Source organism: Talpa europaea (assembly GCF_964194135.1).
Source record: "Talpa europaea genome assembly, chromosome: 5".
In the NCBI taxonomy this organism is placed as follows: domain Eukaryota; kingdom Metazoa; phylum Chordata; class Mammalia; order Eulipotyphla; family Talpidae; genus Talpa; species Talpa europaea.
In genome coordinates, this window is record NC_140071.1 from 103,346,829 (window position 1) to 103,371,225 (window position 24,397).

The window sequence follows — 24,397 nt, forward strand, 5'->3', positions numbered from 1 at the left end:
CACAATTCAAATGTGTTCAAAATTATAATCTCAATGTAGAAAGTAACAAGTACATTAATGTGTCTCTTTCTGATAGTAATGTTTAAATATTGGAGGATTTTGCATATTTGTTCAGTGTTTTTTGGAGTTTGAAAAGTATACTCAAGAGGTTATTGAAAAATGATGTAACTTTTCTAAAGATGAATTCATATGCTTATTTATTAAGCAAATAACAAACAAATGCATTAATATCAAATAAAAACAAAAACCCATACAATACTGAATATAAATATTCTTGGCGGTTACAGATTTGAAACAAAATCTCTTATTCTACGATCAGTGCATGCAGACAGTTTAACCCACTAAATTATCATCTTTGAATACCAAGAAACCAGAAACAAAAGATGATGTTTTAAAGAGGATAAGTTTCAAAGTAAAAGTGACTATTTCCCTTATTTGAAAAGCATAGAATTTTTCTAAAATGTCAAGTGAAAAGGTAAACACATAGGAAAAAACATTGCAGATCTAATTAAATAAAATTGAAAAAACTGTTCAATTATATACAGACCTAAAATGAATCTGTGAGATTTTAAGAATTAAAACTATTCACATAAGCACTTAGAGATGAATAATTAAGAGTACCTAATTAATGGAAACTTTCTACCCCCTTCTCTTCTTTATATATATACATTTCCTAACATCATTCAACAAAAAAAGATAATGCTTTCAAGATACATAACAAATAAAGCAAGACCATTTCTATAAGCAACCTTTCTTAAAGGGAGGTTAACTTAAGAGAAACAAAGTAAACTATGAAATGAAGAGTGATTATGATGTTCACATAATAAAACAGGTGCCCCTTAATCAAACTTTAAAATATCAGACTGCTTAATTAATCATAGGAAAAGAGGACAAAAAATGGAAATAAGAGCTGAGACTAAATAAACTAAACTGCCAAGAAAATAATCTACCTTGTCTTCAGTTGCTCAAGTATAAAGGTAAACTACTCATTCCCATTCAGGGTGAATAGAGAATAAAATGGAAAAACTTATCCCTCATTATTCTATTAAAATTACCTATAAAAATGGGGAGAAAGTTAGGGAAAACTATACTTCCATCTCAAATCATTTAAAGACAAATACAGTTTAAACCAATCTTTTAACCACAATGACATATTCAATTTTGAAAGAATGGTCGGAAAAGGGAGAAAGCAAGTAGTTATTTTAAATTCCATGTAAACGGAATCTTTATACTCATGTATTAACTATTACCTTTTAAGTATAGACTCATTTCTTCTTTAATTCTCAAAAATACCCTGCCAAAGGCCGACTAAAATTTCATCCATACCACAGATGTAGAAACAAAGGGAGAAAAAAATGTTAAATGATCCATCAATATGTTATTACAAACTAGGAACAAAGTCTAACCTGTTCCTCTATAAATGTGTTATAGAAACATTAATAAATATCAGTGAAGTGATTAAATACTAAACCTGGTATTATCTTTCATATAAATTAAGATAGAAACAAAAGTACTGGATCAAAAATACTTAAAATTTTAAAATACTTTTCTAGGGAATCTTTTAAACTTTTAACAGGTGCACTAACTTACACAGGCAACATCACCAAACTATGTAACATTAAAGTTTCCAGTTAAGAAACTGGTCATCCATTGAGAAATACCAGGGAAAAAAATGCAAACCTGCTGAGAATGACAGAGCAAGAGGACAAGAAGATACTGGGTCCTTTATGGTGTAGTTTAGTCTTTACACTGATCCTGGAAATATGTACATTTCCAGAGTTCTTGTTGTGAAAAATAATTCAATGCCTTTGTTTTTAGAGACACCCCCCCCCCAAAAAAAAATTCAGAAAATAGGTTATAAACTTATGTAAAAGATTCATAAAAAAAAATTTTTTTAATAAACAAAAATGGCTAAAAACTTAGACTTCCTAATAAGACCTGTATGAATATGAAGCTGTGAAGACACATAAATCTGAAGTATCTGGAAGTATTTTGCTGTCTATATAGCCTTCAGCAAGATCACAAAGTGCTCAAAAATTCTTTGACCTAGAGGGAGGGAAAAATATGTTAATACAATTTCTTAACTAATTTGAGATACCTAATAATCATCTTCATTTAAAAGCAGATCAGTTGAAGAATTATTACAAAGCCATAGCAATTACATTTAAAAGAAATAGTACATAAATACTTCATTACTCAAACATGAATGACCTAAAATGTCATTACAAAAGTTTACAACTAAGATTGATAGTATTCTACAATAGCTATAAGGCTAATTCTATAAACTTTTACTTAAATGCCATAGACTATTGACACATAAAGCTTTGACCTTGATAACATTAATAAATACAATGGTTCAAGCAACATGGAAGGTCCAGACATGCAGATTTGTAATTTTTCTGAAACACAAATGTGAATCATAAACACTAATATAAATGAAAGTCATGTAAGCAGTGAATGAACCTAGTCATTCACCAATATCACAATGTATTAAGACTGTTCTCTATATACCCTAGACTACACAGTAATTCTAGAGACAATGAGTAAAGTCTTATAAAAATAACTAAAATAGAAAGTCAATTATAAGCATTTATTAATGGAAATAAAAATAAGTAATATATATATATGAAATGATGATTTTTTTTTAGTCAAAACACAAAAGTGTTATATAAAATTTAAAAAGTGGTTTTATATTCAGTTAAAATGATGGCTGAAGGAGACAGGGAACAAGAAATAAGATGATTTACATCTTGAATTGACAACTGTTGGATAGCCAGAGTCAATCCCCATGGAAATTATCTTTCATAACAGATTTGATCTGGGGAATAGCTGAGTTTGTGGTTTTAATTTTAAAACTTTACTTCAACAAGATATGAAAAATGAAAAGGATACAGAAATTTTTGATTCTAGCTATAACAGGAGAATACCAAAAACCTCCCCAGAAGATCAGGTCAATTAATCATTTTTGTGGCCCTAGTCCGCCTCCAATGGCTAGTAGATGAGAAAGATAAATGTCTACTCTAAGAAGCAGACAACTAGAGATGCACATTCACAGAGAAACCATCACAAAGTGGAGGGTTGACCATGCTGGACTAGTGGATGAGTATGTATGTCTTAACAAGAATTGCTGTGTCCTCACAGATGAAAGAGGTCATGCTGCAAATTCCCCGCACAGGGATCGGGCATGACTGACATGCAGTTCTATAAATGCACATGTTAGATTAGTCTTTTTTGCATTGTTTATGAAAGTTTTAACATAGTTATAATAAGTAAATATTTTTAGATTATAAAAATTATCTTGTTTTTATAATTGAAACAAGAAAACTGGGTCCTCTCCTGGTGGCACAGCGGTTGAGTGCTGGGTTGCAAAGCTGCCCACAGTCTCTGCAGCACCGGTTCAATCCCCAGCCACCGGCGAGGGTCCCTCCCACATGGCGCGCAGACCTCTCCTGCCATGCCCACTGCTCCCCTCAGCAGTGTATTTCATCGGTCTGCCTGTTTGTTCCCCGCTCTGGTTCTGGTGAATTCTCTCACCCTCCAGCGCTTCCGACTATACCCAATACTTGTATAAATAAATAAATAAATCTTGAAAAAAAAAAAAAAAAAAAACCAAGAAAACTGAATTGTAAGAAAAATAAGTGTATTCATACTATGCCATCTTTTTCAACTTTGAAATACTGTGCACTGTTAATATTTGTTCTCATTTATAAATGAGAAAATAAATAAAATTTAAAAATTAAAGTTATGGTTTACAGTAATACTGAAAAGGCTGATTTAATATTATTCAATTACTTTAATAGTACCATAAGTGAATTCTATTTTTATCATTAATAGTATTAAATGCTCATTTGAATATTTCAGATATGGTTTGATGTATACCAAGGGAAAAACAAATAGTGCTATAGTTGTTCTCTATAAATGTTAAGATTTTCAAACTTCTTGAGATATTTATCTAATTAGTGCCAAGTACTTGTTATAGTAAATAGCAGACATTTTCTGAAAGGAGAAAAGATCAAATTTCTTTCAAAAGTATACAAACAAAAATATGGCTATTTCTTTAGACCTTAGAGCCCCTAATTAATATGGGCACAGGATTTTTTTTTATATAATTACTGCTACCATTCTCTCTCAAGTGAGCATCAATATGTTACCTCCCAGTACCTTTATCAATATGGGTTACACTCACTCAACAGAATATCACTGACTCCCAAGTATCTGTGGAACAGATTAACTATAACCTACACAATGACTCAATGATCAGGCATCACCAATTCTTCATTGACAAAGCCCCAAATAAAACTTAAAACTAAAACTCCTTTAATCTCAACTTCAGCTAATAGAAAAATGAATGAAATCCATATCCCACAACGTTGAATATCGTCGATACTGAATTTAGCTTAAAAAGTTAAATTTAGTTTCACAAGCTATTAATCATTAAAATATCTAAAAAATCGGTGTTATAGGAAAGAAAAAGGACAAAGCAGAGGAAAAGAGGTAATCAAGAACTTCTGTCAATGTGCTTACTATATCACACACTACATTACAAACAAAGGAAGTAAAAGATAAAAGAAGGTTCATATTTTAACTAAGACCACAAAGGTAGAATATGAAGTTAGGATTGGAATCTGAACAATATAAATCCCTTGAAAGCTCTTACTGTCTCTTACTATAATTTTATGTTATCTTTTTTTTAGACAATGTCTTTCCAACAAGTTAGTTTACAGACAAAACAAGTGTTAGCTTATAGTCTTTGTATAAATCTACCTTTTCAACCAGACTATCATGTTTGTCCTTAAAGTCTTCATTAACATCCAGTGTTAATATAGGCACTTCTTGTAGATAATCAAAGTTGGTTCTGTTTAACAATGGAAAGATGAATAAAATTAGAAAAGCAATAAATAAAAGAGAAACACTAAAAACCCATTCCTATATTATCACTGAAAAAAAATTTTTTTTTTTTTAATGACCAAAAAGGGCAGGTTTATTAGGGGAAAAAGGAAAGGAGAGGAAGATAGTTGCAGATACAAGCAGAAAGAAAGAGCTACTGCTTTCAAAGGTAGAGGTCTATTAAAAAGGGACATCTGCATAGACACAGGCAGTCTTGAGATGCTATCAATCATTTTACATTAAAGTGATACTGAAAGTGGGCCTCCCCTGGTGGCACAGCAGTTGAGCGCTAGGTTGCGAGGCTGCCCGCAGCCTCTGCAGCGCCAGTTCGATCCCAGGCCACCGGCGAGAGTCCCACCAAAAAAAAAAAAGTTATACTGAAAGTACTTCATCAGACAGCCCCATCTTTCTCACCTACATTTACTATATATAGCTTTAAAATCTCAGGTATAAAATATATAGAATTAGGCACTGTGACATGTAAAATACTCAAAACCAAAAACATACCATGAAGTAGGCATTTTTTTGCATTTTAAAGATAAGAAAACTAAAGTTCAGGGAGGTCACTCTCCAGTCCTGAGATTATCTTAGATTGAACACCAATGAGACTAAATTTGAATAAAGATTTTACTAATGACAAAGTCCATGCTCTTAACAATTATGCTATACTATTTCCTAAGCCTTTATTGAACAAACAAATTTAATCTTATCTTATAATTTCCTCTGAAAAAGAGAAGCTAAGTAATACACACAGATGTAATTCCTACTCTATCACTTAATGTGCAATTCTACAGATCATGCCATCATTATCAGTGGGGGAGATTAGTTATAAAACTTATATACGGGATCTCTTTATAATAAAAAGAATCAAAACTCACACCAAACACTGTAAGATCCTAAAATACCAATAAATGAAAAACTGTACATGTTCTGGATTAAAATCTGATGATTACTTCTAAAATATTAGTAAGAATAGAAAGTCTTACTTCAGTGTTCTATGCAGAAGCCAGCTTTCATGTTTGTAGTGAAGTTTTTCTAAATATTCAAGAGGAATTCCTTGTTCTTCATCTCTTCCCCGTAAATATATTCTATTCAAGCATTTCTAAAAGTAAGCAATAAGAAAGGTAGGACCATACTCATATCTGCTGCCACTAAAATTTTCTTCTCTAGTATCTTTTTAGTTATGCTAGCCAAAATCTCTATATATTGTTTCAAGAAAGTAAGTAAAAATAGTTCATTTTAGAAAGTAAAGAAAGTAAAATAGTTCATTTTCCCCTCCTTGTGCTTTTCAACCATTTAGTGGCTCTAAACCATGGAGTGCTTTCAAAACTAAGTCAAAGTAAATCTACAAACTTCTGGCCTCCATATTTACAATACACTCTAAAAGTTTGTTAAGAAGAAAAAAGGTTCAGGGGCCTCCCTGGTGGTGCAAGGGGCTAAGTGTCACACTATGAAACAATCTGCAGCCTCTGCAGCACAAGTTTGATCCCAGCTGGCCAGGAAGCAACCCACATGGCGAAGCAGACCTCGCCTGTCCCGCCTGCTGCTCCCCTCAGCAGTGTATTTCAGTCAGTCTGCCTGTTCTATTGCACATTATGTCTCTGGTGGATCCTCTCACTCCCCCAACCCCACATCTCTGGCCTGTACCCCAGCTCTTGTATGCATAAATAAATAAATTAAAAAAAAAAAAGTTCAAAATATAAACTGCTTCAAAGTTTATTAAAAGTTCTCTTTCAAATAATTAGTGACTCTAATCAAAGAAATCATAAACAACATTGATAAAATAAAGTTCTGAGTTAAACTTTAGAAAATCTTCACTAGGAATGTTCCTAGTAGAATGAAATTGGGCCTCCCTGGTGGCACAAGGGGTTAAGCACAGCACTGTGAAGCTATCTGCAGCCTCTGCAGCATGAGTTCGATCTCTGGCTGGCCAGGGAGATATCCATATGACACAGCAGACTCTCCTATCTTGCCCACTGCTCCCCTAGTAGAATGAAATTATTAGTAATCTTTATGTTCTTTTTCTTCTTTAAAAAAAGATTTATTTTTATTTATTTATGCATACAAGAACTGGGGTGTAGGCCAATGGTATGGGGGAGGAAGGGGATTCACCAGAGACAGAGTGGGAAGCAGAACAGGCAGGTCTACTGAAATACACTGCTGAGGGGAGCAACAGATGAGACAGGAGAGGTTTGCTGTGTCATGTGGGTTAGCTCCTTGCCCGGGTATCAAATTCATGCCATAATAGCTGCCAACAGCTTGACGGTACTGAGACTTTAATTCTTGTGGCACCAGGGATGCCTATGTTTTTTGTCTATATTTGCGTTAAAGACAGAAAAAAATTTTCATTTGACATCATTAAAATAAAAAATAAATAAAATAAAATAATCATCTTGTAAAATAAAAACATTCAATATAAATAATCTCTATCAAAGTTTTTTTGTTTGTTTGTTTGTTTGTTTTGCATAGAAGAACTGAGGTGTAGGCCAGCGGTGCAGGGGATGAGAGGATTCACCAGAAACACAGTGGGGAGCAGAACAAGCAGATTTACTGAAATACACTGCTAAGGGGAGCAGCGGGCAAGATAGGAGATGTCCGCTGTGTCACGTGAGTTCCTTGACCAGGGATCAAACGTAGACCTAGCAGTGATAGCGTTAAGACAACCCCTAGGCCACAAGAGAGGTCCCCCGTCAAAGTTTCAATGGCATTCTTCAAAGACATAGACTATTATTAAAATTTATACGGAAATACAAGACTCCAAATATCCAAAGCAACTGTGACCAAAAAAACTAAGAATGGTAGTATCACACTCCCATACTTTAAACTATATTACAAAGTTATAACAATCAAAAACTGTGATGCTGAAACAAAAATAGACATATAGACCAATGGAATAGAATTACAAACCCAGAAATAATCCCACACCTATATGGACAGTCTATCACAAAGGAGCCAAGGACATACTTTAGACAAAGGAAAGTCTCATCAACAAATGGTGTTGGAAAAACTGGATAGCCTCATGCAAAAGAATGAAACTAGACCACTATCTCACACCATCACAAAAATTAACTCAAAATGCTAATAAAAGACTGGGATGTAAGGCCTGAAACCATAAAATGCTGCAAGAAAATATAAGCTAAACACTCCATAGCATAGGCATAAGTGATATCTTTATGGATTCATCTCCAACAGCAAGAAAAACAAGAGATATAAACAACTGGGACTACATCAAACTAAAAAGCTTCTGCACAGCAGGGAAAAAATCTATAGTGTAAACAAAGATAGCATACTGAATGGGAGAAAATATTTGCACACATATATCTGACAAGGGGCTGAAACCCAGGATCTACAAAGAACTCATACACTTAAGTAGGCACCTGTTCAAAGAAATTATACACATGGTTAACAGGAACATGTAAAAATGTTCATCATACCACCTCACACCTGTGAAAATGGCCCACATCAAAAAGACCAGAAACAGCAAATGTTGGCAAGGTTATAGAGAAAAAGGAATCCTCAGACAGTATGGGTGAGAATGTAGATTGTTTCAGGCCCTGTCAAAAACAGTATAGAGATTTCTCAAAATATTAAAAATAGATCTACCATTTAATCCAGCAATTTCTACTTGTAGGTATATACCTAAAGAACACGAAAACACTAAGTGGAAGATATATATACACCCCTATGTTCACTACAGCACTATTTGAAATAGGCAAGAAACAACCTAAGAACCCAAAGGCAGATGAATGGATAAGGAAGATGTGATACATATACAAAATGGAATACTACTCAGCTATAAAAAATATGTACTTTTACCATTTGCAACAACATGAATGGAACTGCAGAAGATTATGTTAAACAAAATAAGTCAAAAGAAGAAAGACAATACTGGATAGTGTCATTTTGATATGAAATATAAAGAAACCAAAGGGTCAGATAAAGTCAAACCAATAATAAATACTAGAAACCTGACTGGAGAACTGAGACTATCAGAAGGGGAGAGGGAAGTACACAGTGGGGGATAGGGGAGCACAATGAACTATAGTGAAGGACTATGGGTATTCTTGAGCTAGGTGTGGTGTGGTAACAACAGAGAGATTATCCAATAGGATCACACAAAGGTGATCCTATACCTCTAAACCATATACAATGTATAAACCAATATTACATCAATAAAAATTATTAGTGAATCAAAAAAATATATTTCCAAAATAAATTTAAAAATTATTGTTAAATTCTGGCTTACTTGACACATTAGAAAATAAACAAAAATCATTACTTGGAATCAGAAACAATTTTTTTTTAAATTCAGTCTCAAGAGCGACATAACACTCTTTCAGGTTAGAAGTCACAGTATTTACATTCATCAGAGCCTAATTTGTGACTTAGGGAAGTAACAGGAATGAAAAAGAGAAAAGTGAAAATACAAACACCAAAATCAGAAATTTCTTAATAATTTCATATGGAACTAATTTCATATGTAAACTAATTTCATATGTAGGACTAATTTTATATGTAAACAAAAATACCTGTTACAACTTATTACAAAGACATATCGTCAAGCAAGCTCCCATAACTGAAAATAGCAAGGATCCTCTTAGTCTCATCTCAACTGTAGCTGCTATTACCCACTCATTCCGAGCCACCAGCAACCATAAGAGATTTTTTGCAATGGACCTCCATCAACTTTGCCATTCATTCAGCAAATATGAGCTACTACTACATACCCAGGTCCTATTCTATGCACTGGAAATTCAACTGTAATAAACATACTCAAAATTCACCTCATTGAATACTATATTCTAGGAGTTACTTGAGCAATTATCTTAGTCTAGCTGTAACATATAAGAGAGTCTGCAAAAGTCAGAAAGTAATATTGATGAACAGAACTGAAAAGAACAGAGAAGGACCTGAGTTACTTGCCAAACCTGGGGTTATTGTTTGCAGAGATCATAGAATACTTCTGTGTATACAACTATGACTTTCTAGTTTGTGGGTGGGTAGTAGTAGGATTGAGAGCAGAATTAAACTAAACTGCCTTCAGAAACTATATACTACCAAAAATATTTCTACACATTAAATTTCCAATGCAAACAAATTTTTATTGCATCTTACCTCTGGAGTGGCTCGAAGATAAATGATTCCATCCAGTTCAAGGCTTTGGCCAAAGTGTTTATTCATCCAGTCATGCCAGTCTTGATAAATTGTCCACTCTGTTTCATTCATGCAGTCAGATTCATACAAATTAGATGCAAAAATATACCTGAAAAAGAATTTACATCAACACAATAATCCCTCTCAAAAAAAAAAATCACAAAGAAATATAAGAGAGAAAATGGTTCTACTAAATGGACATGGAACATTTACCTAAAACCTCTGGGAGAAAAAGCCTTAAAGGGCAGAGAAAGACAGTATTTCCAACTCTAAGAAATATGTTCTTGGCTAGTAGTTTCCAAAAATATGGTGTGAGACGACCCATCCAGGGGTTCCATGAGAAATTACATTACATCATATACTATAATTCAACCAAAAGAACCTATTATAGAGACTGAATAAAGAAACATAAATGATAATAGTTATTTCAAGTTAAACATTAAAAAGATTTGCAAAAACATGAAATAATGCTTTCTCACTTGTTTTTTAAAATATCTTAAGTACATAATTTATGCATACATAATGGCTGTAATATACTCAATTTCATATAGGTAAATAATGTCTTTATGTTTCTCAATCTTAATTTTTAATAACATAAATACCAATAAGACACACAAAGCTGGAGAAAGCTGGACAAACCTCTTTAGCCTCCACAATATTTATTAAGTATGGAAAGGGGTCTCCTAAGACCAGGAAGTGTGAGAGTCTCTTTTGTGAGCCAACTCTAGAAGGTAAAAGAATCCTTGCACAATAGGTAGGGTGATTCTAAGGCCCCTTTAGGAATATTGGATCTCCTTAATGCAGGCACAAGTACAGATCCAGATTTAATCACAGTAAATAAGAATTTTAAGGTTAAAGGAGAAAAAAAAAAACCTCCTCTGTAAATTTAAATGTAAATTTGAATGAGCCACCACATTCCCTACAGTTTACAGGGAAGGGATTATAAGTGCTAGAACATCCCTCACATCGTCAGTACCAAACTGCTGAAGATACTGTCATTTTCATCTCAAATCCCCAACTCAGCCTTTTTGAGGAAACAGGAAAAAAAAAGTTCTAAGCCAAGATTCCAAACTGACAAGTACAAATAATTTGTATGTACCTGTCACTATACACAGATCGCTCAAAAAATAATACAGGTTCCTCTGCATCTTTGAGCTTGCCATTGAGAGAGGCAAGTTGAGCTCTTATTCTACTGAGGCAGGCATATGACTGGAAGGTAAAAGACCATCGTTCAGGCTTCTGATACATCATCTGAAGAACATTCCCACCACTTTTCTGAGATGTCGTCAGTTCCTATTTTGAATTTGAAAAAAGAAACAAAGTCAATGATAAATAATTTTTTAAGAAGTTCAAAAAGAGAAGATGAATCATTAAATGCATCAGGATGAGCAAAACTATGATGATGAAGTCATTTTCTCCTACTTTTTCCCCACTGTATTTTTCAGGTTAAAGCTAGTTTAACCACTAATTTCTTAGATCTTTTCAAAGGAGCCACAAACTAACAGCCTATGGCAGAAATTTCTTCTTTGATCCCAACAACTTTTTTTTTTTTTTAAAGATTTATTTATTTATGCGTACAAGAACTGGGCTAGGCCAGAGGTGGAGGGTGAGAGGATTCACCAGAGACAGAGTGGGGAGCAGAACAGGCAAACTGACTGAAATACACTGCTGAGGGGAGCAGTGGATAAGACAGGAGAAGTCTGCTGCAAAAAGTGGGTCACCTCATCGGTGGGGAATCAAACTCCTGCCGCAGTGGCTGCGGATTGCTTCATGGTGCTGATGCTTCACCCCTTGTGCCACCAGGGAGGCCCCCTGAGCCTAACAATACTTTTTAAAAATGTAGTTGCGTGCCTCCCCTGGTGGCGCAGCAGTTGAGAACTGGGCTGCGAAGCTGTCCTCAGCCTCTGCAGCGTGCCAGTTTGATCCCCGGTCACTGGAGAGGGTCCCACATGGCGCACAGACCTCTCCTGCCACGCCCACTGCTCCCCTAAGCAGTGTATTTCATCATTCTGCTTGTTCTGTTCCCCACTCTGGCTCTGGTGAATTCTCTCACCCTCCCGCGCTTCTGACTGTACCCAGCGCTTCTATAAATAAATAAATGAATTAAAAAAAAAAATGTAGTTGCTGGCCTCCCTGGTGGCCTAGGAGTGCTACCACCACTACGGCTCACCCACGACAGCCTGTGATAGCCTGAGTTCAATCACCAGCCAGGGAGCTAACTCACACGGCCCAGCAGACTTCTCCTTTTTCACCTGCAGCTCCCCTTGGCAGTGTACTTCAGTCAGTCTGCCTGTTCTGCTCCCCACTCTGTCTCTGGTGAATCCTCTCACCCTCCGCACCTCTGGCCTGTACCCCAGTTCTTGTATGCATAAATAAATAAATCTTAAAGCTTTTTTTTAATTTTTTTTATTAAGGCATGTTTCATTTATTTATTTGTATGGTTTTTTTTTTTTATACATGCACTGGGTACAGTCAGAAGCGCGGGAGGGTAAGAGAATTCACCAGAGCCAGAGCGAGGAGCAGAGCAGGCAGAAGGACCGAAGTACACTGCTGAGGGGAGCAGCGGGCGGCAGGAGAGGTCTGCGCGCCATGTGGGACCCTCCTCCGGTGGCCGGGGAGCAGCCGGGGATCAAACCGACGCCGCAGAGGCCGCAGACAGCTTCGCAACCCAGCGCTCAACCGCTGCGCCACCGGGGAGGCCCAATAAATAAATCTTTTAAAAATTATATGAGACAATGGGGATTACGAACACAGACTGAATAACACAAAAGAAATACTCATCTTTTAGATGCTATTTTTTTAAATAATATTTCTGGAGTTATTTTTAATGAGTCTTTAAGTTCCACAGACGAAGTACATATTATCTAGAACAGATTCTTACATTGTGGGAAAGGAACCCCTGAGTCTTTCAGGGAGTCTGCAAGGGAAAACAAAAATTTGTTTTCACAATAAATATACCTTTTCCCATTCTCATTCTCTCATTTATAGTTTTCCAGAGGTTGTGTAACATGTGATATTGAACCCATTTGAATAAAGAAACAGATATAAGAATCCAACTTTTGCTATTAAGTCAGATGTTAAAGAGATTACAAAATGTAAAACAATGCCACTTTCCTCACAATTTTTTGTTCTGTGTAAGTTTTTTTTTCATAAAAATATTATTTATGTAAGCATGTAGTTCATTGTAATTTTTTTAACATCTTTTTTTTTATAGAGGCATGTTTTATTTATTTGTTTGTTTGTTTGTTTTTGTTCATACATGCACTGGGTACAGTCAGAAGCGCGGGAGGGTGAGAGAATTCACCAGAGCCAGAGCGGGGAGCAGAGCAGGCAGAAGGACTGAAGTACACTGCTGAGGGGAGCAGCGGGCGGCAGGAGAGGTCTGCGCCATGTGGGACCCTCCTCTAGTGGCAGGGGAGCAGCCGGGGATTGAACCTGTGCCGCAGAGGCCGCGGGCAGCTTCCCAACCCAGCGCTCAACGGCTGCGCCACCCAGGAGGCCCTCATTGTAATTTTAAAAGTAACTGACACATCTTTAAAGTGTTTCAAATTAAATTCTAACAGTAAATTTGATAGTTCTAACTTAACATAAAGGTTCTTTGATTCTTTAGTAATTACAGACTACCTTATAAATTTGTTTAGTTAAATAAAGTAACATTAGTTATTGAATGATGCTGTCTTATGTCTTAAAGTTATTAAGGACTCACAGGATTAATCTACTCAAGAACCAGTTTACCTCCTAAAAACTTCACATATACAGTATCTGCTTTAAGTATTTTTATTAAATATAGTTATACCTAATAACATATAAACCCAAATAACTTAGAAAAATACCTAGTCAAACCCGATTTAAAGCACTTAATATTATTGAGAATATTTATAAAAATTATAAAAATGGCACTTAGTCAATATAATCAATGAACGTGAAAAATACATATTAAGGTTATTCAAACTATACTGCCCTCTGAAAATTGAGCGAAATTCTTGACAAGTGATTTAAACAGCAAATTTACATAACTAATCTACTCTATAAGAAAAAAAGGCAATGTAGAATAACTGTAAGAAAGAAAAAATCAACAAACAACAAACAACTATGAACCAGAGACACACTATTGGGGGGAATGGGGAAAGGAGGGGTTGTGGTCAAAATAAGGGGGGTGCAATTGTATAGGGAATATAAAAATAAAAATAAATAAATAAGAAAGAAAAAATGGCAAATGTAGATTAAAGGTCCAGAAATGCTTAACTAAAATGAACATGACTAACTATAATAAGAAAAGAGGTGGGCCAGGATCCTGAAGAATATTTATATAGACTTATTCAACAATTCCATAAATATTAGCTTCAGGATCAACTACATTTAGATCCAAATTTTAAAGTGTTATTTTGGTCCATAATCTATGAATATTCATCCCTTAAGCAAGTTCTCAGAAATGTCCGATTCATGTCAATAAATGTAAAATATGCACTTGGTGTAACCCTAAACTTTTGAGGAAAGGCAATCATACCTTTAAACATAATATTCTGATCATAACTCAATGAAAAATATAGGAAAGAGCAGAGATATATACCAAACAGTCTTTCTCAAAAGTACACTAAAAATAAAATCAAGGCTTTGAGCCCAAATAATAACAAAAATCACAAAGTAATACACATTATTATTTGAAATAAACCTACAATACAAAGTTGGATAATCATCTGGATGGTATGTTAAAGATGATCTTACCATGGGAGTAGAAGGGAGGGAAGACTACATAATATTCTTAAGTACTCTGCCGCACTATTTTGCAGCTTATGAACGGTACAGCAACATTTCAACCACTAGGTGGCAGGTAAAAAAAAATAAAACAGCTTGAAAAAACACCATGCTAACCATGCAGGTGCAAAATTAGTTACTAAGTACCAATAACCCCAGTTACCATCAAGTGCCAAGAAGTGTGATTAAATGGTGAAATTCAAAGTAGAACTATCCCTGTGTGGGTTGGGTTTGAAACTGTGTTCTCACTACTGACAGTATTCTATGAAAGGACAGTGGATGATACAAAGTATAACCCCAAGGAATGTATCAGAGATGGAACTGGGGAAGAAGGGCTCCAGAATGAAGAAAGAAAAGCCCCTATCTTCAATTTAGTGGCAGTCCAGAAAAAAAAGAAAATATCCTGCTATATTAGGGAACCCACCCATACAATACCAGTGTCACACTCAACTTTATCTTCAAAATATTATCCCCACACTATCTGAAACTTCACCTAAAAATATAAGTCCTTATCACACACACACATAGTTCCGAGAATGTGTACAAAAATCCAATGAAGGTAACATCATAGAGACAGGACTGGATTACAGTAAACAGTCTCATAAAAGTATGTTAATGGTAGTTCTAATAAAATTATATTCTGACTCTAGCATATGGGAAGAAAACATGTGAGTCTATAGACATGAGTATGAGACCCATGAATCCACTTTTTTTTTTTTTTTTTGCATAGAAGAACTGGGGTAAATTATCATGACAAGAATTTTTTATGTGAGTTTCTACCCCTGGTGGAGATATTATCTTAGGCAAAGTTACTGAAACCTGAGAAGAACAAACAGGAACTTCTAAAATGAGTAAAGTTCTGTTTCTTAAGCTGGACAATATTTACAAAGATGTTAGCCATAAAATTATTCTTCAAATTGTACGCAGGTTTCACGTATTTTTCTGCAGTTACATCAAGTTAGTAAAAAATATTGAAAGCAGCAAATAAACAAATTTACCCACTTTCAAACTCTATTTAAGGCTAACACTGTCTTTCCCTAAACTCTATTTAAGGCTAACACTGTCTTTCCCTAAACACTAGACTAAAAAATATCAATTCTTAAGAAAATGGAGACCATCCTACTGAAAGGGAGAAGATATTTGTACATCATACATTTAACAAAGGAGTAACACACAAGATCTACAAAGAAATCATGCAACTCAACAAAAAGAAACAACCCAATCAAAAAATGAGTAGAACAGCTAAAGAGACACTTTCTCGAAGACATATACAAAGCCATGACACGTGAAAAAATGCTCACGATCATTTATCATCAAAGAAATGCAGACCAAAATCACAATGAGATACCACCTCATTCCTATAAGAATGGCCAATAATAACTAAAACTAGAAACAAGTGCTGGTTAGAGTATAGAGGAAAAAGACCCTTGTACAATGTTGGTGGAGCGTAGACTAGTCCAGCCTCCGTGGAGGTTTCTCAAAATATTAAAAATAGATCTATCATATGATCCAGAATTCCATTCCTAGTTATCTACCCAAAGGATACAAAAACTCTAATTCAAAGGGATATATACACTCCTATGTTCACCACAGCACTACTTACATTAGCCAAGTTATGGAAAAAATCCAAGTGCCCAAGGATAGATGAGTGGATTAAGATTTGGTATATATGGAATACTACTGACTGATAAAAAAGATCAACTCTTGCCGTTTACAACAACATAGGTGTAACTATAGAGGGTTATGTTAAGCAAAATAAGTCAGAAGGAAAAGACAAATACCAGATGATTTCACTTATATGTGGACTATAAAAAACAAAGAAATAAATAAAAACAAATCCTTAAAATGTGACAACAGGACAGAGGCTATCAAAAGAGAGTAGGGCCTCCCTTGGTGGCGCAGTGGTTGAGCGCTGGGCTGCAAGGCTGCCCGCAGCCTCTGCAGTGCCGGTTCGAACCCTGGCTGCTGCCGGGCAAGGGTCCCACCTGGCACACAGACCTGCCCTGCCGCCCACTGCTCCCCTCAGCAGTGTATTTCGTCGGTCTGCCTGTTCTGTTCCCTGCTCTGGATCTGGTGAATTCTCTCACCCTCCTGTGCTTCTGACTGTACCCAGTGCTTGTATAGATAAATAAATAAATCTTTAAAAAAAAAAAAAAGAAAAAAAAGTGGAGAGTAAAGGGGAGAATAAAGAGAGGAGGGGGCTCAATGGAACCATGGTGGAAGTATTTTGGTGGTGAATGAGGCATGACAACATATATGTGCAGAGGTGTGTGAACCTACACCGCTGAAACATATACACTATTATAAATCAAAATTATCTCAATAAACATAGTTAAAAAACAGAAAAAAAAAATGGGAGTCCATATAGGAAACTATTTCTTCAAAATTTAGTCAAAGATTTGTGGTACACTAAGCAGGGCCCCATACCTAAAGTTAACTCACTAGCAAATAGATGTGTGATAAAAATATTTTTGGTTATTTAAAACTATATATCCTCAAAGTCTTCAGAGTATCTTACTAGTGAGTCTTTTTTGTATATGTGATTTACATTTTAAGTACTCTTATTCCCATATTTTTCTTGAAAAATATTTTTTTTCAATCCCCTGTCCTCAATTATTTTTTTTTGTAAAGATTTATTTGTTTATACAAGCACTGGGTACAGTCAGAAGTGCGGGAGGGTGAGAGAATTCACCGGAGCCAGAACGAGAGCCAGAACAGACAGACTCTCTCACCAGAGCCAGAACAGACAGACTGAAGTATACTGCTGAGGGGAGTAGCGGGCGGCAGGAGTGGTCTGCGCACCATGTGGGACCCTCACCCGGTGACCGGGGATCAAACCGGCGCTACAGAGGCTGCGGGCAGCTTCGCAATCCAGCGCTCAACCGCTGCGCCACCAGTGAGGCCCACCCCGGCCCTCAATTCTAACAAATAAATTTTCAACATATTATTTCCATTTTGAAGATTTCTGTTAAGCTTTTAATTTCAAATTTTAGTTCTTTAGAAACAAAAATTTTAGTAATTATGTCCCCTCATACACAAACAATAAAAAAATTTCTGTAAAAATATGAAATTTCATGGGCCTCCTTGGGGGCGCAAAGGGTTGAGACACAACCTATGAAGCTATCTGCAGCCACTGCAGCACAAGTTCGATCCCTGGCCAGGGAGGTACCCACATGGCACAGCAGACCTCTCCTGAGTCACCCGTTGCTCACCTCAGCAATGTATTTCAGTCAGTCTGCTTGTTCTGTTCCCTACTCTGTCTTGGTGAATCTTCTCACTTCCCACACTTCTGGCCTGTACCCCAGTTCTTGTATGCATAAAATAAACAAATCTTTAAAAAAAATGAAACTTTACTGTTATTCCCTTTTCACTTTCCATGGGGAATGAAAAAGTGCTAAGAAATTGGAATTTGTGTTCGGGGTAAAAATCTGACAAGAATGAAAGTACAAAAAAAAAAGAGGTAAATAAATGGTTTTAAGACAAAAGCCTTGAACGATACTAATAAAATTTAGTTATTGGGTAAGTTTTTGTTTTATTTTTTGTTTGGTTGTTTTTAAAAAAATGCAAAAATCTGCTCAAGGAATTCAATGTGCTATTATTTCTTTTTAATTTTTGATTTTTAAAAGCTGTTTATTTCTAAAATATTTTATTTATATATATTTTTTACATCATTGTTCATTTTTGTACATTTGCATTCTCCTCTCAGGTACAGTCCCCACAGAATTTCTACCACCAATTTACCCGTGCACCATCAGCGTAGCCCCTTGTGCTTTGCTCTTCCTGCCCTCCCTCCCCCTCCCTTGCAGAACAACTCTGATTTATAGTTGCCTGTTTTGTTTTGTTGTGTTTTTTTAATGTTGTTATTTTTTCCCCTGATCCCTTACTTGGTTCCCCTATATTCCTCCTCTAAGTGAAACCATCGGATAATTTTCTTTATCCTTCTGAGTTGTTTCACTGAGCATAATCCCTTCTAACTCCATGTTGCTGCAAATGGCATTATTTTATCTTTTTTGATTGCTGCATAGTATTCCATTGTGTATATATACTACATCTTCTTGATCCACTCATCTATTTTAGGCATTTGGGCTGTTTCCAAGTCTTACCTATTATAAATAGTGCTGCAATAACCATGGGTACAGGTATCCTTTGAGTTGATGTTTTTGTGTCCTTTGGGTATATGTCCTATGAGTGGAATTGCTGAGTCATATGGTAGCTCCATTTTTTGCAGTCTAAGGAACTTCCACACTTTCCATGGTGGTTGAACCAGTTCCCACCAGCAGTGTAAGAGTTCCTTTTTCACCACATCCTCACCAACATTTGCTGTTTCTAGTGTTTTAAATATGTGCCATTCTCACTGGTGTAAGGTGATATCTCATTGTGGTTTTGATTTGCATTTCCCTGAGTATAAGGGATGTTAAACATTTTTTCATATGCCTGTTGGCCATTTGCATTTCCTCTTTGGAGAAGTGTCTTTTAAGTTCTTCTGTCCATTTTTGGACTAGATTCTTTATTTTTGTTATATCCTGTGAGTTCTTTGTTATCAGTCCCTTATCAGTTGCGTGGAGAGTGCAAAAATTTTCTCCCAATCAGTATGGTGTCTCTTTGTTTTGGTTAATGTCTCTTTTGCTGTACAGAAGAAAAGCTTTTAACTTCTTAGATACAATAAAGTACAGAGATCTTAAATAACAGCTAGGTGAAGATATAGACAAAGGTAGATTTGAACCTTTTTTGGAAAAGGAAAAACAGAAAAGAAAATGCAAGAGATTAAATACTACTGATCCTCTAAATCAAAGATTTTTATTTTACTTAGTTAAATTTTATTTTCATACCTCAAATTCATCTTGAGTACTTTGAACATTGCACCACCTAGCAACAGGTTCAGGAACCACTTCCCAGTCCTCACAGACTTGCTTAAGAATATTCACAAATGTTGATTTCCCTGCAGCTATGGTGAAAGAAAAATAAAATTGAAGAAGAAAACATATAAGGAAAAAAAAGTCAAAATAATTATCAGCTTTCACAAAATTTATAACACAATGTCTGTAATAAAAAATTTAGTAAATAATACAAACCCAAAAACATTCAATTTCTAAATGTTCTCACTTGATTTTTAAAAATCAAAACCAAGAGGGTCCTGCCCACTGTATTAAGCATATTTATTTCCTATCTTTTTTAGCTTAGCAAATTCATGGAACTTGGTAAAGTTTTAGGCAAGATGCTATGGGGGGGAATAAAACCCTAGACCTAGACTCACTTTCCTTAACCAGACAATCAGAGAGAACTTTGTAGGGAAGTATTTAAATGTGTATATGTTTGTGGATAAGTCACTGAACCAGTCCAAGCCTGCTGCACCATAATAGAGACAATATACAAATAACGCCCTCCTGGAAACTTACTGTAATAAACAAGGAAATTATTACTACAGTGATAATGATTCCAGCCTCTTGCATTTTCAAATTTTTTCTCTCTTTTGGCTCTGTTCTCCCAGCTTATAAAAGTTCCGGTCTTTCCTATCCAAAACCAAAACCAATTTAGAAACCACCAAATAAACTACAAAATACTCATCCAATGCCTTTACTTAAGACTATTTTAGAATAGGAAATAATATGATTATAGGACACTAATTATTACATGGTACTACAGCTAACAGAAATTATAGAAATGTTTTTGCAAAGTACTTCCTACAAAGTTATAGTGGTATTTTCCCTGCTTTCATTTTACTTTCATGATTCTGTGCACTCTATCCAACCCTTTGGGGGAAAAAAAGCTATATTATGACTTTACTTCTCCCTGATCATTCATTTTTGTAATATGGGGAAGGTGGGGTGGGGAGAAGGAGTAGTTAAGGTGTAATCAGTACATATTAAATTCACTACTTAGTAGATCTGCCTGTTCTGCTCCTCACTGTCTCTGGTGAATCCACTCACTCCCCACACCATTGGCCTGCACTCCAGTTCTTGTATGATAAATAAAAATAAATCTTTATTAAAAACAATTACTCAGAAATGCAGTCCACTTAATGGCAGGAAAAGTACTGAGTTAAAGGTTAACAAGGTGTAGCAATACTCCTAATGACCGCCACACCCTAAAGTCACCAAATGTACTTGTATTAGACATCTCTGGTTTGCATAATTTATGTGCTGGGAGAGAGAAATACACACACATAAATATACATTTTTTAAAAAAGCAACTTAAGTATGATTAAGAAAAAAGTTTCCTCTTCCTTACAAATTGGATCCAAAGAAGACAAAAATAACCTACCTTTGACTTGCAGAATTATATTCAAACTTAGAATATTAAATAGAGCAACAGAAAAGAAGAACCTGGGAGAACGTTAAAGTATCACACTGGGGTGAAGAATGGGAAGATGGGCAGTTAACAAGAATGTAACAGAATGAACAGAGAACAACTGAGAAGCAAAACATAAGTCATACCATCACCACAGAATAGGATAAAAACTTTAAAGCATAAAGTAGGTGGCTATCAGATTTAATCACAAATTTTGTGTGGAGAGGGTAAGCATAAGAGATGAAATGCATTCAGGAAAATGGTAAGGTCGAAATACATAAAATCTAAAATCATCACGAGGCATTTCACTAAGCTAGACTGAGGAATCAAAGACAATATGATGTTCAAAAGAACACCCAAGGAACACACTAAAAAAACCCCACATCAGCTACATTCTGAAAGTTCTTAACCCTAGAGCATTCAGCTTTCTTCTGACACTGCTACAAAAAGAAAAAGTTCATACAGTAATAACAGTTACACTTAGTTCAAGCAGAGTAACAACAATTACCTATAATTCCCATTCCTTAACTTTTTGGGGGTTTTTCATACCAACACCTTAAGCTGGAGCAATAAAACAAACAATTCCTCTTTGAGGGTGTGTGTACTTTCATTTCTATTTATTTTACTATTATATTTATCTGTTATAAATATATTACTTTTTTATTATAAATAATAAACATATAAATATATTGTAATATATAATTATAAATAGAATATACTATATATTTCTATTTCTATTATCTTTATTTCTATTCCCTGTAATGCTACCAAACAATGCTCTGTTTGTCTTGCCTTTTTAAATAAGGTACAAGTGCTTTGGATGTGGTATGAATTTTAGAACATTTGCTATACGCATGAATGGACAATACCCAAGTTGGAGCCAAAAAAATTCTATCAAAACAGGAAATGTCAGGCACATACTAGGTTTCCTGTGGTAGGAAACAGAATAATTGTAAGTTCAGGTGTATCTTTCAAAAATGACATGCATGGTATGGTCTGCGCCCAACTGGGTTAAGAACAGAAATTGTAGTGGTCTGTGAAGCAACCCAATGTTTACTTAGATGTGGGGTTGGGAGTGAGGAACTCTAAACCGTCAAGATGGTTTAAACACTCTTTCCTAGTACCCAAATATTTATGAGTTATATTCAAAATCACTAAAAAATTAGAGACAGCACCAGTGTCCACAATTGGGGAATAAACTGTGATATAGCCATGCAAAGGAACATTATACCCAGTCATTTAAAAAAAAAAAAAAAAGAACAAACAACATAAACATAAAAGTCCTTCATATGGTGGATTGGTTCTTGCAAATTTGGACTTTAAGCAAAACTAAGTCTAAGGAAGGCTGGTACTTAAATAACTTTAGTTGAAATGCAGGATTTCGCATCAATTTTATCACTAACGGACATTGAATTAAATTAAATTACATTATTTAAGCACTTGCTATGCAAGCAACAGGAATGAATCAAAAAGCATGATAAATTTATTTTTTTTAAAGATTTATTTATGCATATAAGATCTGGGGTACAGGCCAGAGGTGTGAGGGGTGAGAGGATTCACCAGAGACAGAGCGGGGAGCAGAACAGGCAGATTGACCAAAGGACAATGCTGAGGGGAGCAGCAGCGAGTCAGGAGAGGTTTGCTTCACCATGTGAGTAGCTCCCTGGCCGGGGATCGAACTCATGCTGCAGTGGCTGCAGACAGCCTCATAGGTTGTGTCTTAACCCCCTGCACCACCAGGGAGGCCCAGCATGACAAATTTAAAAGATACAACAAGCTAAATGTTCTGATTCTGTTTATATGACATTCTTGTATTGCAAAATTCACAGGGGCTGACCATAAAGGAGAACAAAGAAACTATGAGTTTTATTCAAAATCATCATCGGAGGTGATGGATATTTATTTGCCAGTTATTTACATATCTTTTTAACTTTGGGGGTACATTTCACACCATATGTACCATATGTGCATAATCAGCTCCACTCATCTGCCACCATCCTCCCTCTCCAATTCCCTCTGGTACAATCTAACAACTATTTTTGCTGTGCTTTGCCAATGTGCTGTGGGCTATCTGTGTTCCACAAATAAGTGAGACCATCATGTCTTTCACTCTCTGACTTATTTCACTTAAGATAATCAAGGCTGCTGGAAATGTTTTGAATTTTGATAGTGGTGACAGTAAAGCATGAAGTCTGTCAAAGCTCAAGGCGGAGGACACCTAAAAATGGGATACTTTCTCTTCATTATCAAACGTCTTCTTTTATTTCAGGGAATCCCCCGTTTTGAATTCCACTTGTCTGACATTAATATACTCACTCCAGCTTTTGCATGTTTACATTTGCACTGTACAGCTTCTATCATTTTCAAAAGGAGCAATTTAACATATGGAATTTACACCTAAAGAAATGACACACACCCCTCAAAAAAAAAAAGGTGAAACCTCTCCGCTTCGAGCGATTTCATCAAAAAGGATGAAACAGGCCCAAAGCGCGGCCCACAAAGCGTGTAGGCCTAGGTGCGGGCCCAGCCGCCCGCTCGCCGCCTCCACCGAGGGAGGCCCGGGAGGGAGGATGCTCTGTGCGGGAAGGGATCGCGGCCGCGGCGGCCTCCGCCCAGCAGGGCTGGGCGACGAGTCCCCCAAGAAAAGCAGGCGAGAGGCAGCGAGGTCGGCCGCCGCGACCCCCTCGGCCTCGGGCCCAACATTCCCCGGGGCTCCTTACCGATGTTCCCTTCGATGGAAATTTTCTTGATGCGGGTTCCCTCAGAGCTCGTCGCGGGCGAAGGGCAGCTCCTCTTGGGTGGGGTGGCCATGGCTCCTGCGGCGGCCTCGAGCGCGTCGGGAGGGAGGGCGGTGCGGTGCCTCAGGTGTGCGCGCTGGGCTCGACCCCCGGCTGGACGCCACCCGTCGCAGGCTCTGGCGCTGCCGGGCTGGAGTTTGATTTTGGCGCGCGGAGGTAGCTACAGACGGGGCGGGCCTGTGGAGTGCCCGCCCGCCCGCGCAGAAGGCCCGCCCCCGGCCCCCGCCGCCCGGCCGCCCGGCCGCCCCGCCGCCCGCGAGCCTTCAGCGGGCCCCCCGGGAGTTGGCGCGCGCGAAGGGCGGGGCTCCTGCGTGCGCTCCCTGGACGTAGGGTCACGCGGGGAAGTGGGCGGGGCCGCGGGGCAGTGGGCGGGGCCGCGGGGAAGTGGGCGGGGCCGTGGGGCAGTGGGCGGGGCCGCGGGGCAGTGGGCGGGGCCGCGCGCGCGCAGCGGCGCGTCTCTTCCCTGGACCCGGGGCAGGAGGAGTTTTTGGTTCCGGAATCTTGTGCACACCCAG

The 24,397-nt window shown here is 36.9% G+C and overlaps 1 protein-coding gene across 1 annotated transcript; it reads right to left on the bottom strand.

Moving 5' to 3' along the window:
• Positions 1 to 2,019: 2,019 nt before the first annotated feature.
• Positions 2,020 to 23,895, bottom strand: DCK (deoxycytidine kinase; the record flags this gene model as incomplete). Its single annotated transcript, XM_084233731.1, has 7 exons — positions 2,020 to 2,046; positions 4,765 to 4,855; positions 5,874 to 5,989; positions 10,003 to 10,150; positions 11,141 to 11,334; positions 19,626 to 19,741; positions 23,805 to 23,895. 7 exons carry the CDS (start codon positions 23,893 to 23,895, stop codon positions 2,020 to 2,022), a joined length of 783 nt encoding a protein of 260 aa, XP_084089857.1.
• Positions 23,896 to 24,397: the final 502 nt, after the last annotated feature.